The 15,738-nt window shown below is 48.1% G+C and overlaps 1 protein-coding gene across 3 annotated transcripts in view; it reads right to left on the minus strand.

Moving 5' to 3' along the window:
- The window catches only part of RAD21 (RAD21 cohesin complex component), a 182,513-nt gene that overhangs the window by 65,439 nt on the left and 101,336 nt on the right, over positions 1-15,738 (minus strand). For all 3 annotated transcript variants that reach the window (XM_030218287.1, XM_030218270.1, XM_030218278.1), the window contains one exon: positions 9,200-9,354. In XM_030218287.1, coding sequence (XP_030074147.1) covers positions 9,200-9,354 — 155 coding nt within the window. The remainder of the gene's footprint in view (positions 1-9,199; positions 9,355-15,738) is intronic.

A 15,738-nucleotide genomic window follows, 5' to 3' on the forward strand; every position in this document is an offset into this window, starting at 1 on the left:
TGTAATACATGGCAACCTGATTGTCTGTCTGAATTTGAATAATCTGATTGGACAGCTGATCTCTGAAAGCCTTTAGAGCGTTCCAGACCGCTCGCAACTCCAGGAGATTGATCTGAAGACCTGATTCTCGGAGGGACCAAGCTCATCTACATGCGCTCCCCACACCAGGAGAGATGCAACCGTGGTCAGCACTTTGAAAGACTGAGGAATTTGGAAGGGGCGTCCCAAGGTCAAATTGGATCGAATTGTCCACCACTGAAGGGAATTGTGAAATTCGGTGGACAGCTGCATCACATCCTCTAGATTCCCTACAGCTTGATACCACTTGGGAAGCTAGGGTCCATTGATCTGATCTCATGTGAAGACGGGCCATGGGTGCACATGAACTGTGGAGGCCATATGGCCTAGAAGTCTCAACATCTGCCAAGCTGTGATCTGCTGAGACGCTCTGGCCATGGAGACAAGAGACAGAAGATTGTCTGCCCTCGCCTCGGGGAGATTGGCATCAGCCATCTGGGAGTCTAGCTTTTTAACTGGAAGAAGATGGGACTTCGGGTAATTTATCACATTTAGCTCCAGCAGTTGAATAGTCATCTGCATGGACTGTAGAGCTCCTGACTCCGAGGTGTTCTTCACCAGCCAGAGATAAGGGAACACATGCACTCCCAGTCTACATAGTGACGCTGCAACCAGCACTAGGCATAGAATCCCAGCCCATCGTACCCCGGTGGAACGGGCTCGACCGCATTGGCGCTGAGAAGGGCGGAGAGTTCCTCTGCAAGTACCTGCCTGTGCTGGAAACTGAAGGACTGAGCTCCCGGTGGGCAATTTGGATGTCTGGAGATCAAATTGAGGGAGTACCCTAACCAAACTATTTGAAGAACCCACTGGCTGGAGGTTATGGAGAGGCCACCTATGGTGAAAAAATTTTAACCTCCCCCCGACCGGTAAATCGTCCGGCACAGCTATACTCAGCTGGAGCCAGTCAAAAGCCCGTCCCTTGCTTTTGCTGGGGAGCTGCAGGGGCCTGTCTGGGGGCATGCTGTTGACGCGAACGAGCGCGCTGGGACTGAGCCTGAGAAGGCCGTCGGGAAGGTGGATTGTACCTACGCTTATTGTAAGCATAGGGAGCAATCCTCCTTCCCCGGAAAAACTGTCTACCTGTTGAGGTAGGTGCTGAAGGCGCCCGGTGGGAGAGCTTGTCGAGGGATGTTTCCCGCTGGTGGAGCTGCTCTACCACCTGCTCGACTTTCTCGTCAAAAATATTATCCCCCTGGCAAGGAACATCCGCAAGCCGCTGCTGGGTTCGACTATCCAGGTCAGAGGCACGTAGCCATGCGAGTCTGCGCATCACTATACATTGAGCAACGGATCTGGATGCAACATCAAAAGTGTCGTAAGCACCCCTGGACAGGAATTTACAACACACCTTCAGCTGCCTGACCACCTCCTGAAAAGGCCTGGCGTGCTCCGGAGGGAGCTTGTCCACCAAGTCCGCCAGTTGCACCACATTGTTCCGCATGTGGATGCTCGTGTAGAGCTGGTATGATTGGATCTTGGACACGAGCATAGAGGACTAATAGGCCTTCTCCCAAAAGAGTCTAGAGTCCTAGACTCTCACCACAGGGGGTGCCGAGGCAAAATCCTAGTACTCCTGGCTCTCTTGAGAGCGAAATCCACAACAGAGTCGTGAGGTAACTAGGACCTTATCAACTCAGCTTCTCCGTGAATCCGATATTGGGACTCAGCATTTTTGGGGATGGTGGGATTACTGAGTGGTTTCGTCCAGTTCCTAAGCAATGTCTCCTTAAGGACATTATGCAAAGGGGCAGTGGACGACTCCTTAGGTGGTGAAGGATAGTCAAGGACCTCGAGCATCTCAGTCCTGGGCTCATCCTCAGCTACCACCGGGAAGGGAATGCCCACAGACATTTCCCAGACAAATGACGAGAAGGTGAGACTCTCCGGTGGAGAAAGCTTCCTCTCAGGTGAAGGAGTAGGATCAGAAGGAAGACCACAAGACTCCTCGGAAGAGAAATACCTGGGGTCTTCCCCTTCATCCCACGAGGCATCCTCCTCAGTATCGGACAAGAGTTCTGTAACTGCAGTCCGAAACCAAGCCCGTCTCGACGCCGAGGAACGCCGTCCTCTATGGCAATGCTGAGAAGTCGACACTCATGCTGGCGGCGATGAAGCGCCCTCCAGCGATGTCGACAGGGAGTCGACCTGGGCAGAAGCCAAGGTCGATGCCGCAAACGATACCGTCATCAGGGACCGCACCACAGGCACAGAGCCAGCTGCTGCTTTCATTGACAGTACTGAGGGCGCACACTCCCCCGGTACCGAGACAGACTGATGCAGCAGCCCTTCCAGGAGACCTGGAAGAAGGGCTAGGGCGCTCGTCTAGAGCCGCTGTCGAGGAAGGCTGTGGGGCCGGTGCAGAGGCGGTACCGGGCTGTCCGAAGATCTACGTATCAACACCTCTTGTATGGAGAGTGAGCACTCCCCTCCCGGCGTCGATACTTCTCGGGTGCCGAATCCTTCGACGCCCCAGAGCTCCCGGTACCGTGTCTCAAAGGAGACCAATAACGATGCTTCTTCTCCTTCGCTGGAAGCATGTCACCGGCATGGCATGTCACCGGCACTCCTCGGTACCGACGAGGACGTGGAATCCACATGCCTCCTCGGGGTCGGGTCCGACGGGCCTGCACAGCAACAGACCCACTCAACGGCTCACTACTCCCAGCTAGTGGTGAAGTCCAGACAGCCATGACCTGCGCTCCCATTGTCGATGTCATCCCCGGTGCCGATGTCGACGCCAAGGAATCAGTCGGAGCTCCAAAAAGACGGTCCCCTAAGAGCTCTTATCGACGCTTGTGTCTACTTTTTCAAGCTCAGACACAACTTACAGGCATCTGGGCGATGATCGGGCCCAAGGCACTGCATGCACCACGCGTGCGGGTCAGTGCCTGAGATTGACCGCTGGCACCAAGCACACTTCTTGAAGCTGCTGGGAAGCTTTGATGACATGAGCGGAAAAATCGCGGCTGCGAAATCAAAAGGCTCGATTGTGCCAACAGAGGGGCACAAAAATGGGAACTGCAGGCTGCGACGAAATCAAAACAAAACTTAAAAAAAGGAGAAAATCTAAGAATATAAGGGAAATTTTTTTTTTTAAACTGGAAAAAAGAAAGACAAAGAGGCGACGTAAAACAAAAAGAAAGCGCAAACGCCGAAGTCTTTCTCTGGGCCTGAGGGAGAGAGACCGACACGCAGCCACTCTCCTCCACGGAAAAAGAAAAACTGAGGCGGGAACGGACACGCATGGGCGGGAAGATGGCCGCGAATGCGCGGTGCGAGTCCCTTGCGCTCTGAAAGCTGTCAAAGCTTTTTTGATTTTTGCTGGAAAAATCCTCCGTTTCTGGGCCGCCGTGGACGCCGACCCATCAGTGAGAACAAGCAGCCTGCTTGTCCTCAGAGAAATGTAAGTTTCCATCTTTTGTGTAGTGGGGAGGATGTGAAGGAAGGCCAAGGGATCCCGCTTTTAAACACTCAGAATCTGACTCATAAAAATACTCCCCTGGAGGCATATTCTCTGCCAGCCTCCAGAGTCCAGGCACTGGGAACCTCTGGTGCATTGGGGAAGCATCCTCCTCCAAAGGGCTGGAGATCACCACTGGCATGGTATGCACCACCTCAGATGCTCTTTGAGACATATAGGCAGCACATGGGTTTCAAGGACAGGCTGTACCACTTCAGGCCACAACGTTCTCAAAGCCATAACAACACACATTCCTCAAAGTCCAGCATCCAGAAAGACTGGGATTCATTTGGTATGTTCAGGTCCTTCAGAGGTACCTGGTGTATCAGAGGCTGGTTCACCCCCTTTATGTTACAGAAGGCAAGCAACCCTCACATCAGAGGCACTGGTAACCTTGGTGTCTTGATGCTATGGCTTGGGGGGGGGGGGGGTGGTGGGGGAGAATCGATTTTGGTGCGCCTTGGTCTCCATCTGACATCCTGCATCCCTCAGCACCAAGGATGAATCCTTCTTCTTCCTCAAAAGGGAATCGGTGCTCAATCAAGATGGCTTCTATCAATGCTCAATGTTGAGGGAAGTTGAGACCCTCTTGATGTCGATGCATTTCCAGTGTCTGATACAGCTTCTGAGCCATGGAGTGCGGAGCTCCTGATGCTGACATTGATAGACTGGACTTCTCTGTGCCAAGAATCCTTTTGTGCTGTTTCTCATTATCTGATTCCTCTCCTTATACCACCACAGGCGAGGAATAACCCTTAAGATGTAACCAGACAGGGTAAAGATAGTAGGGAAGAGACACAACCAATCAATAAATCGTCCATTCAGAGGCTGATTGTAGATGCTTTATTAAGTAGCAAGATACATATAGATTCGACATGGACTGTTTTTGGGCAAAAGGATTGCCTACTTCAGGAGTCAAGTATCTTTTATCTAGCTCAACTGTGATAAAACATATAGGCCAAAAGGTACTTAGTGTCCGAGTCCTAAAAGTTGCAAGATTTGCACTAAAAGTGGCCAACGTGACAGCGGCAGGTAGGAAGGCGCATGCATGCATGTGTGGTGCAATGCTTTATAAGGTTGTTTTAAAAAGGCTAATCAGCTTTCTTGCACAAGCTCTGTCTGGATGATGTTATCCAGTTGTAAGAATATTCCAAAAATAAATGAATTACAGTCCAATTCATGAATGACATATCTAGAAGATGCCCTTACCGATCACATGTTTGGAACAGCCTACACAGAATCTAACAATGGAATTTCTTGGCACAGCATGATTATGTGAAACTTTCCAATTAGGGCTATACCGAATGTTTGTATTCAGCCGAATAGTGATTTAAATTCTAATACAAATAACTCAGTGCTCTACTGTGCTAAATCTTACTGAAATGAACACTTGATTTCATGTTACTTTTTTTGTTATTTGTTATACTAAGCTTTTTATGCAGTTTGTAGCAATCTACTGAAATGCAACAGAACCTACTACCCTGTTGACTGACTGTATGCTTACAACATATCCATAGCTCTATACCAAACTGTAGTAAGACCTTCTGACTTGCTCGCTCCCAAGACATCCTATAACATTATACTGAACTATAGGAGAACTATAGTGCGGACCCGAATGCCGGATGCACTGCTTGCATTGCCTTACTATTGTACTGCTTGCATTGTACTGATTGCATTGCTTTACTTTTGTACTGCTTATCGAAACACTCAACGACTTTTAACCTCTAAATGCTTCAAATGCTTCTATTCATCTCACAATACCTTACCAAATCACCCTAACCACTCTCCCAACTCCACCCTGCACTACACTGAATAACACTACAAAGTGTAAGCATACATACTTAACCACAAGACTGACTACAAATCTTATCAACCACCAAATCTTATAAATCACCACTATAGAGCACAGCTGAACACTAACATACACTAACGACAACATGAACACTACTCATCTACTGCCCCTCCCTAATCCATCATGCACTGACATCTCCTCTTACAGTCAATAATTTACCCACAATAAAAACACCATGCACACACCCCATAAACGACACACCGACCCAAAAGATTAAAAAAGGGTATGGAAAAACCACCACCCACGAAAATAACCAACAGAAAGAAAAGAGGGGACAAAGCAAACTCAAATACCAAGAGGATAGACAACTAATAAAAATCATCACAACCCCGAATTCAATTGATCCATACCAACTAATGCAATTGGGTTATATAAATGCCAGATCTGCAGTTAACAAAACTACTACAATTACGGACTGGATCACTACAGACAACCTAGACTTACTATTTATAAGTGAAACATGGATCCATGACCCCAAAGACCCCATAATCTTAGAACTATGCCCCCCAGGGAACAAAATCACCCACTGGACAAGGAATGGAAAAAGGAGGAGGAGGTATAGCCATAATCTACAAATCCCAATTCACCGTCACAACAGCAGCCAAATCAATACTCCCCCAACTGGAAATCGCTTCAGTTAGAGTCAATCACCCAACCCTACAAGACCACCTAAACCTTATCCTGTTCTATAGACCATCAGGCAACTGGCAAGACTGCCAAACACATTTTATGGACTTCATATCAAACACATGTCTCTCTGCCCAAAACCTTCTTATAGCAGGAGATATCAACCTTCACCTTGAGGATAATAACCTAACAAACGTAACTGAATGCAAGGACTTCCTCCAACTTTGGGAACTCCAATGGCCAAACACACAACCCACCCATAATAAAGGACACACGCTAGACATCATTACAAACAAATTTTCACCAGAACTAAACATCACACTAAAAGACATAAAATGGACAGCCATACCATGGTCTGATCATTACAAAGCAAACCTCTCCCTCCACTGGCGAACAAAATATTCTCAACATAAACAAGAACAACTAATCTATACCACGAGAGGCAAAATAGACCCACCAACATTTTGGCAGCAACTCTATAACAACGAATGGACGGCACCAACAGATTCAACCCAATTTCTTCATGACTGGAACAACAGATGCAGAATCATACTAGACCACATAGCACCACTTCAAACCAGAACCTCACATAGGAAAATTTCAATACCATGGTTCAATGAAGAACTTAAAGAATTAAAAACACAAGTCAGAAGATTAGAACGTGCCTGGAATAAGAAAAAAAGACAACTTTGCATTCAACGATTGGAAACAATTACATAGAAAATACAAATACACCATCAGACAAGCTAAAAGATCTTATTATAAAACTAAAATCGGACCGGGCTACAAGGACACACAAACTCTTCCAACTCGTAAATAAATCACTGAATACCACTCCGGTCACCTCTAACGACACAGACACTCCATCAGCAGAAAACCTTGCAAACTACTTCAAAGAGAAAATTATAAAGCTATGACTTACGATACCCATCAACACATCGGACTATGTAGACCTTCTTGATTGTTTAGACCCAATACCTGGGGAATATCCAGCAGATCGATCATGGACTACCTTTGACATATTACCACTCGACAACATTTCCCAATTGCTTAAAAAGTACGCCAAATCACAATGCAAATTAGACATCTGCCCGAGCAATCTTATAAGGTCTGCCCCTCAACAATTCAAAGCAGACCTCATGAGGCACCTGAACTACATGCTACAAAATGGTCTCTTCCCGAAAGATAAAGGAAATATCCTACTCACTCCTTTACCTAAAGACGCAAAGAAAACTAAAAGTGACATAACCAACTATCGCCCAGTAGCATCGATCCCGCTGGTAACCAAACTCATGGAAGGCGCAGTGACTAATCAGCTCACTAACCACCTAAACAAATATTCAATTCTGCATAAATCTCAATCAGGATTCCGATCGAACTACAGCACCGAAACAGTACTAACAACTTTAATGAATAAATTTAAACAATTAATTGCAACTGGTAACAATATACTTCTTTTGCAATTTGACATGTCCAGTGCCTTTGACATGGTCAACCATGGAATATTGTTACACATTCTAGAATACTTTGGAGTTGGAGGAAACGTTCTTAACTGGTTTAGAGGATTCCTGACAACAAGATCATACCAAGTAACAACTAAAGAGGTGACATCAGCCCCATGGACACTTGAATGTGGAGTTCCCCAGGGATCCCCCCTCTCACCGACCCTCTTTAACCTAACGATGATACCTCTAGCCAAGCAAAACCTCAATCCATACATTTATGCAGATGATGTCACGATCTACATTCCGTTCAAACACGATCTAAAGGAAATCACCAACGAGATCAACCAAAGCTTCCAAATCATGCACTCCTGGGTGGATGCATTTCAGCTAAAACTTAATGCAGAAAAAAACACAATGCCTTATACTTACCTCACAGCACAACACAAGTAAATACACCACCATAACCACTCCAAACTTTTCCCTCCCCGTCTCCAACACTTTGAAAATTCTTGGAGTCACCATTGATCGAAATCTCACACTTGAAAACCACGTGAAAAATACAACTAAGAAAATGTTCCACTCCACGTGGAAGCTCAAAAGAGTAAAACCTTTCTTCCCAAGGGCCATCTTTCGAAACCTGGTACAGTCAATGGTACTAAGTCACTGGACTACTGCAATGCACTTTACACTAGCTGTAAGGAACAGATTATCAAGAAACTTCAAAACTGCTCAAAATACCGCAGCCAGACTTATATTTGGAAAAACAAAATATAAAAGTGCAAAACTCCTAAGAGAGACATTACACTGGCTCCCAATCAAAGAACGTATCACGTTCAAGATCTGTACGATTGTTCACAAAATCATTTACGGAGATGCCCCGTCATACATGCTTGACCTCATGGATCTCCCACCTAGAAATGCCAAAAGATCTGCCCGTACTTTTCTTAACCTACACTTCCCCAGCTGCAAAGGACTAAAATACAAACACACACATGCGTCCAGCTTTTCCTACACGAGCACGCAATTGTGGAACGCTATACCAAACCACTTGAAAACAATCAACGAAATCACTAACTTTCGCAAATCGCTGAAAACATCTCTCTTCACCAAAGCCTATTACGAGAATCCTTAACTAATTACAACATATCACCACTTATCCCTTACTATGACTGTCTTTTATAATCACTTGATCAGATTAACTTACAATTCTTGTTATCCTTGATATCTCTGTAACATCAATTGTATCTTTGTACCCTGATATGGTGATGCCATTACAGGTCTCTGTAAGCCACATTGAGCCTGCAAATAGGTGGGAAAATGTGGGATACAAGTGCAATAAATAAATAAATAAAAGCTCAAAGCCCATTATTTGTATTCGGTTGAATAATATTTTCCGTTATTCATATTTGGCTGAATAATAAAATATGCTATTTGGTACAGCTCTACTTTCAATTAGTACAGTCCCTTCTGAGACGCATGGATATCTATCATTTTTCACCTAAGTTTCTCAGCTGAGTATATACAGCTGAATAATCCAAATCATTGTGTTACACAATTGCATTTGTATCCAACAAACACAAACTTCAAAAATAATGACTGAATTTTTAAATTAATTACAAAAAAAAAAAAAAAAAAACACCACAAAAACTTACTGGCATCATGCAAAATAGAGATGGAAAATGGAAGAAAAAGTGTATGTAAGATAATTCACATGCCGAGTAAATCCATACTTACAGGTGGTAACTCTGATTCAGGAGCAACTTGCTGAGAATCACTCTTCTGGCCTTGCTCAAGCAATGGTGGTGGCATGACAGGCTCAGCCAACTGAGTTCTGCTGCCTTCCATCACGGACTCCTGAAGACGACTTGGTTCTTCCAAAATAGGCTCATCTGCATTTCAGAATTAAAAAAAGAAAGAGCATTTTAATCTTTAGTCACTGGATATATTCTATATTTTGAAAATTCCAATTTTCTAGGAATTAAATTTCAGTCACTTCCTGATCATGACAAGCTCAAGTATAGGCTTTATTCTTTAAGAAGAAATGTCCACAGGACAAGATAATGGATGTATAGTATTTTTCATATCGATGCAATTACCACTAACTCATCCAGGGATACACAATCAACATAGCTGTTTCTTTCCCAGCAACAAAAATAACAGAATTCCCTACCATATTTATGATTTTCTTACATAGGAATACCGAGAGGCTAGTGCCATAATCAACAAAATCCATGACAACAGAACAGCATAAAAGAGAAACTAGTTGTATTAAATAAACTCACAAATTAAACCAAAAGGTTAAATTACATAGTAGAGACATTAAATTTCAAGGTGGAAAAACTAAGCCACAAAGCAGACAACTAAACCCAGCTAGTTCTCTCCCTCAAAGCTCTGCTCTCCAAATCCTCCACATGTGAATGTTCACACAGAAATAGCTGGAAGCACACAATTTGTGTGTGTGTTTTAACTGACTCGATGTAACAGCAGTGACCCAAAACCCCTTACAGTGCTGCATATACAGTAATGTAAGCAGTATATTTAAAACTTGTTGACTGGGCTCCGATTGGCCTGGAGTCTGAAATTACCCAGCAGTTATTGCTGGCTGTTGCTTCAGTCTTAGCCCAGGAGAAAAGAGAGCCTCTTTGTTGAGGCTCAGTGAATTATATGTCCTGATCTTCCTAGGTACAGTTTAGACAGTATGCAAATGTTTAGTTAGTGTTATAATTGATTCATATTTCAGTTACCTGTTATTGTTTGCTAATTGCACTTTGTTCCACTGTTAAATTTTTAAGACAATAAACAATATTTAGTTTATTGCATCTCTATATGGACTGATAAAGAATCCTGGTGGCCTGTGTTTTCTGGGAACTGTGGGACCACTGGGAGCGTGGCTCCAATAATCTATAAATCACTGGTGATAATTGAGAGCGGGAGTCTTGCCCAGAGGCAGTTGTGACCCAGTTGGTGGGAGGAGGGTGCTAGTGTACAGCAGAAGCAACAAGTGCAGGCAGACCTGAGCTGTGCTGGAGATAAACCCTCTAAGTGGCCGTGGGGTAACCCCAGGTGGGTGGCTAGGCGTGCGTTTTGTAACAGTATTCAAGGAGATGGGGAACTTCCAAGCACATTTTCTTCTATTGAGAAATGCTTTGTCCCTCAAGCATGCGGGTCTCCCCCCCCCAATCTCTCAGAAACTTGAGTAGACAGACAGACAGTATTGGGAAAAAAAAACAGAATGATGGAAGCCACCCTAGGGGTCTCCAGGGCTACCACAGGCCCCCAGGGCCTGCAATAAAGAACATCAATTTAAAATGCCTCCGAACCAGTGCCAATCTGGGTTAGTCTGAAGGGAATGAAAAAGTAAAACTGCAGGCAAGACCTACATTTTCCTTCCATACTGGTTCACACTGCTGGGAAGTACCAGGGTAGTGACCTTCAAAGGTAGTCCCTTAGGAAACCAGCAGACAAAATGCATGCACCGAAAACTGCATCCTGTCGAGCCTAAACATCCACTTTAATGCTTCACAAAAGGAATGACCACAGAAGACCACACCACTACCTTACAAATATCCTGTGACAGGATCAAACTGCTTTCTGCTCAAGGCCACTTGTCTCTTGGTTGAATGAGGATTCAGGGCCTCCAGCACCTGCCACCCCTTCAGAAAGTGAATGATACATACCTGTAGCAGGTGTTCTCCGAGGACAGCAGGCTGATTGTTCTCACGACTGGGTGACGTCCGCGGCAGCCCCCACCAACCGGAAAAGGCTTCGCGGGACGGTCGGCACGCAGGGCACGCCCACCGCGCATGCGCGGCCGTCTTCCCGCCCGTGCGCAACCGCTCCCGCCAGTTGAATGACAAGCAATAAAATATGAAACACAACTCCAAAGGGGAGGAGGGAGGGTAGGTGAGAACAATCAGCCTGCTGTCCTCGGAGAACACCTGCTACAGGTATGTATCATTCACTTTCTCCGAGGACAAGCAGGCTGCTTGTTCTCACTGATGGGGTATCCCTAGCTTTCAGGCTCACTCAAAACAAGAACCCAGGTCAATTGAACCTCGCAACGGCGAGGGTACAACAGAAATTGACCTACGAAGAACAACTAACTGAGAGTGCAGCCTGACCAGAATAAATTCGGGTCCTGGAGGGTGGAGTTGGATTTACACCCCAAACAGATTCTGCAGCACCGACTGCCCGAACCGACTGTCGCGTCGGGTATCCTGCTGGAGGCAGTAATGTGATGTGAATGTGTGGACAGATGACCACATCGCAGCCTTGCAAATCTCTTCAATAGTGGCTGACTTCAAGTGGGCCACTGACGCTGCCATGGCTCTGACACTATGAGCCGTGACATGACCCTCAAGAGCCAGCCCAGCCTGGGCGTAAGTGAAGGAAATGCAATCTGCTAGCCAATTGGAGATGGTGCGTTTCCCGACAGCGACCCCTAGCCTGTTAGGGTCGAAAGAAACAAACAATTGGGCGGACTGTCTGTGGGGCCGTGTCCGCTCCAAGTAGAAGGCCAATGCTCTCTTGCAGTCCAATGTGTGCAACTGACGTTCAGCAGGGCGGGTATGCGGCCTGGGGAAGAATGTTGGCAAGACAATTGACTGGTTAAGATGGAACTCCGACACCACCTTCGGCAGGAACTTTGGGTGGGTGCGGAGCACTACTCTGTTGTGATGAAATTTGGTATACGGAGCATGAGCTACCAGGGCTTGAAGCTCACTGACCCTACGAGCTGAAGTAACTGCCACCAAGAAAATGACCTTCCAGGTCAAGTACTTCAGGTGGCAGGAATTCAGTGGCTCAAAAGGAGGTTTCATCAGCTGGGTGAGGACGACGTTGAGATCCCATGACACTGTAGGAGGCTTGATGGGGGGCTTTGACAAAAGCAAGCCTCTCATGAATCGAACGACTAAAGGCTCTCCAGAGATGGCTTTACCTTCCACACGATAATGGTAAGCACTAATCGCACTAAGGTGATTCCTTACTGAGTTGGTCTTGAGGCCAGACTCTGATAAGTGTAGAAGGTATTCAAGCAGGTTCTGTGCAGGGCAAGAACGAGGTTCTAGGGCCTTGCTCTCACACCAAACGACAAACCTCCTCCACTTGAAAAAGTAACTCTTTTTAGTGGAATCCTTCCTAGAGGCAAGCAAGACCCGGGAGACACCCTCAGACAGACCCAACGCAGCGAAGTCTACGCCCTCAACATCCAGGCCGTGAGAGCCAGGGATTGAAGGTTGGGATGCAGAAACGCTCCGTCGTTCTGCGAAATGAGAGTCGGAAAACACTCCAATCTCCACGGTTCTTCTGAGGACAACTCCAGAAGAAGAGGGAACCAGATCTGACGGGGCCAAAAGGGCGCTATCAGAATCATGGTGCCGCGGTCTTGCTTGAGCTTCAGTAAGGTCTTCCCCACCAAAGGTATGGGAGGATAAGCATACAGGAGGCCGGTCCCCCAATGAAGGAGAAAGGCATCTGACGCTAGCCTGCCGTGTGTCTGAAGTCTAGAACAGAACAGAGGCAGCTTGTGGTTGGTCTGAGAGGCGAAAAGATCCACCGAGGGGGTGCCCCACTCTCGGAAGATCTTGCGTACCACTCTGGAATGGAGCGACCACTCGTGTGGTTGCATGACTCTGCTCAGTCTGTCGGCCAGACTGTTGTTTACGCCTGCCAGGTACGTGGCTTGGAGGAGCATGCCGAACCGGCACGCCCAACGCCACTTCCCGACGGCTTCCTGACACAGGGGGCGAGATCCGGTGCCCCCCTGCTTGTTGACGTAATACATTGCAACCTGATTGTCTGTCCGAATTTGGATAATTTGGTAGGACAGCCGATCTCTGAAAGCCTTCAGTGCGTTCCAGATCGCTCGGAGCTCCAGGAGGTTGATCTGCAGATCCTTTTCCTGGAGGGACCACAGACCCTGGGTGTGAAGCCCATCGACATGAGCTCCCCACCCCAGGCGAGATGCATCCGTCGTCAGCACTTTCGTGGGCTGAGGAATTTGGAATGGACGTCCCAGGGTCAGATTGGTCCGAATGGTCCACCAGAGCAGTGAAGTGCGGCAACTGGTGGAGAGGCGGATGACATCTTCTAGATTCCCAGTGGCTTGGAACCACTGGGAAGCTAGGGTCCATTGAGCAGATCTCATGTGAAGACGAGCCATGGGAGTCACATGAACTGTGGAGGCCATATGACCCAGAAGTCTCAACATCTGCCGAGCTGTGACCTGCTGAGACGCTCTGGTCTGCGAAGCCAGGGACAGGAGATTGGTGGCCCTCGCTTCGGGAAGGTAGGCCTGAGCCGTCTGGGCATTCAGCAGAGCTCCTATGAATTCCAGAGACTGTGTTGGCTGGAGATGGGACTTTGGGTAATTTATCACAAACCCCAGCAGCTCCAGAAGTCGAGTAGTGCACTGCATAGACCGGAGGGCTCCCGCCTCCGAGGTGTTCTTGACCAGCCAATCGTCGAGATATGGGAACACGTGCACTCCCAGCTTGCGTAGGTAGGCCGCTACCACCACGAGGCACTTGGTAAACACTCGTGGGGCAGAGGCGAGCCCAAAGGGCAGCACACAATGCTGAAAGTGCCGTGCGCCCAGGCGGAATCTGAGATACTGTCTGTGAGCTGGCAGTATCGGTATGTGAGTATATGCGTCCTTTAAATCCAGGGAACATAGCCAGTCGTTTTTCTGAATCATTGGCAGAAGGGTGCCCAAGGAAAGCATCCTGAACTTTTCTTTGACCAGGAATTTGTTCAGGCCTCTCAGGTCTAGGATGGGACGCATCCCCCCTGTTTTCTTTTCCACAAGGAAGTACCTGGAATAGAATCCCTGCCCTTCCTGCCCGGGTGGTACGGGCTTGACCGCATTGGCGCTGAGAAGGGCGGAGAGTTCCTCTGCAAGTACCTGCTTGTGATGGGAGCTGAAAGATTGAGCTCCCGGAGGACAATTTGGAGGCAGGGAGGCCAAATTCAGGGCGTATCCGCACCGCACTATTTGGAGAACCCACTGGTCGGAGGTTATGAGAGGCCACCTTTGGTGAAAAAAACTTAACCTCCCCCCGACCGGCAGATCGTCCGGTACGGACACTTTGAGGGCGGCTATGTTCCCAAGGATCCAGTCAAAAGCCCGTCCCCGGCTTTTGCTGTGGAGGCGCAGGGGGCTGCTTAGGCGCACGCTGTTGACGAGAACGAGCGCGCTGGGGCTGTCCCTGTGCCTGGCGAGGCCTTCGGGCCGGTTGGTTGTACCTACGCTTTGCAAAAGAATAGGGCGCAGCCTGCCGGGCCCGGGAAAAACGTCCACCTGCTGAGGTGGATGCTGAAGGCGCCCGGTGGGAGAGCTTGTCGAGGGCGGTTTCCCGCTGATGCAGTTGGTCCACCAGCTGCTCGACCTCCTCACCAAAAATGTTATCCCCCCGGCAAGGGACGTCGGACAGTCTCTGCTGGGTGCGGTTGTCCAGGTCAGAGGCACGCAGCCATGAGAGCCTGCGCATCACTATACCTTGGGCCGCAGCACGAGATGCCACGTCACAGGTGTCATAGATACCCCTGGACAGGAACTTTCTGCACGCCTTCAGCTGCCTGACCACCTCCTGATAAGGCCTGGACTGCTCCGGCGGGAGCTTATCGACCAGGTCCGCCAGTTGTTGCACATTAGTCCGCATGTGGATGCTCATATAGAGCAGGTATGACTGGATGCGGGTCACGAGCATGGAGGATTGGTAGGCCTTCCTCCCAAACGAGTCCAGAGTGCGAGACTCCCGCCCCGGGGGCGCCGAGGCGGTATCCCTCGAACTCCGTGCCCTCTTGAGAGCAGAATCCACGACCGCCGAGTCATGGGGCAGTTGGGGCCGCATTAACTCTGGGTCAGAGTGGATCCTGTACTGGGACTCTGCTTTCTTGGGAATGGTGGGGTTAGTTAACGGTCGCACCCAGTTCCGAAGCAGTGTCTCCTTGAGGACATTGTGCAGCGGCACCGTGGAGGACTCTCTAGGTGGTGATGGATAGTCGAGGACCTCGAGCATCTCGGCCCTCGGCTCTTCCACAGAGACCACGGGAAAGGGAATGCTAATAGACATATCCCGCACAAAGGAGGCAAAGAAGAGACTCTCAGGAGGTGAGAGCTTCCTCTCCGGTGAAGGCGTGGGGTCCGAGGGAAGGCCCGTAGACTCCTCTGAGGAGAAATATCTAGGGTCCTCCTCTTCCCCCCACGAGGCCTCATCCTCGGTATCGGACATAAGCTCATGTAGCTGAGTCCTGAACCGGGCCCGGCTCGA

Source organism: Microcaecilia unicolor, chromosome 1, assembly GCF_901765095.1.
Source record: "Microcaecilia unicolor chromosome 1, aMicUni1.1, whole genome shotgun sequence".
Lineage (NCBI taxonomy): Eukaryota > Metazoa > Chordata > Amphibia > Gymnophiona > Siphonopidae > Microcaecilia > Microcaecilia unicolor.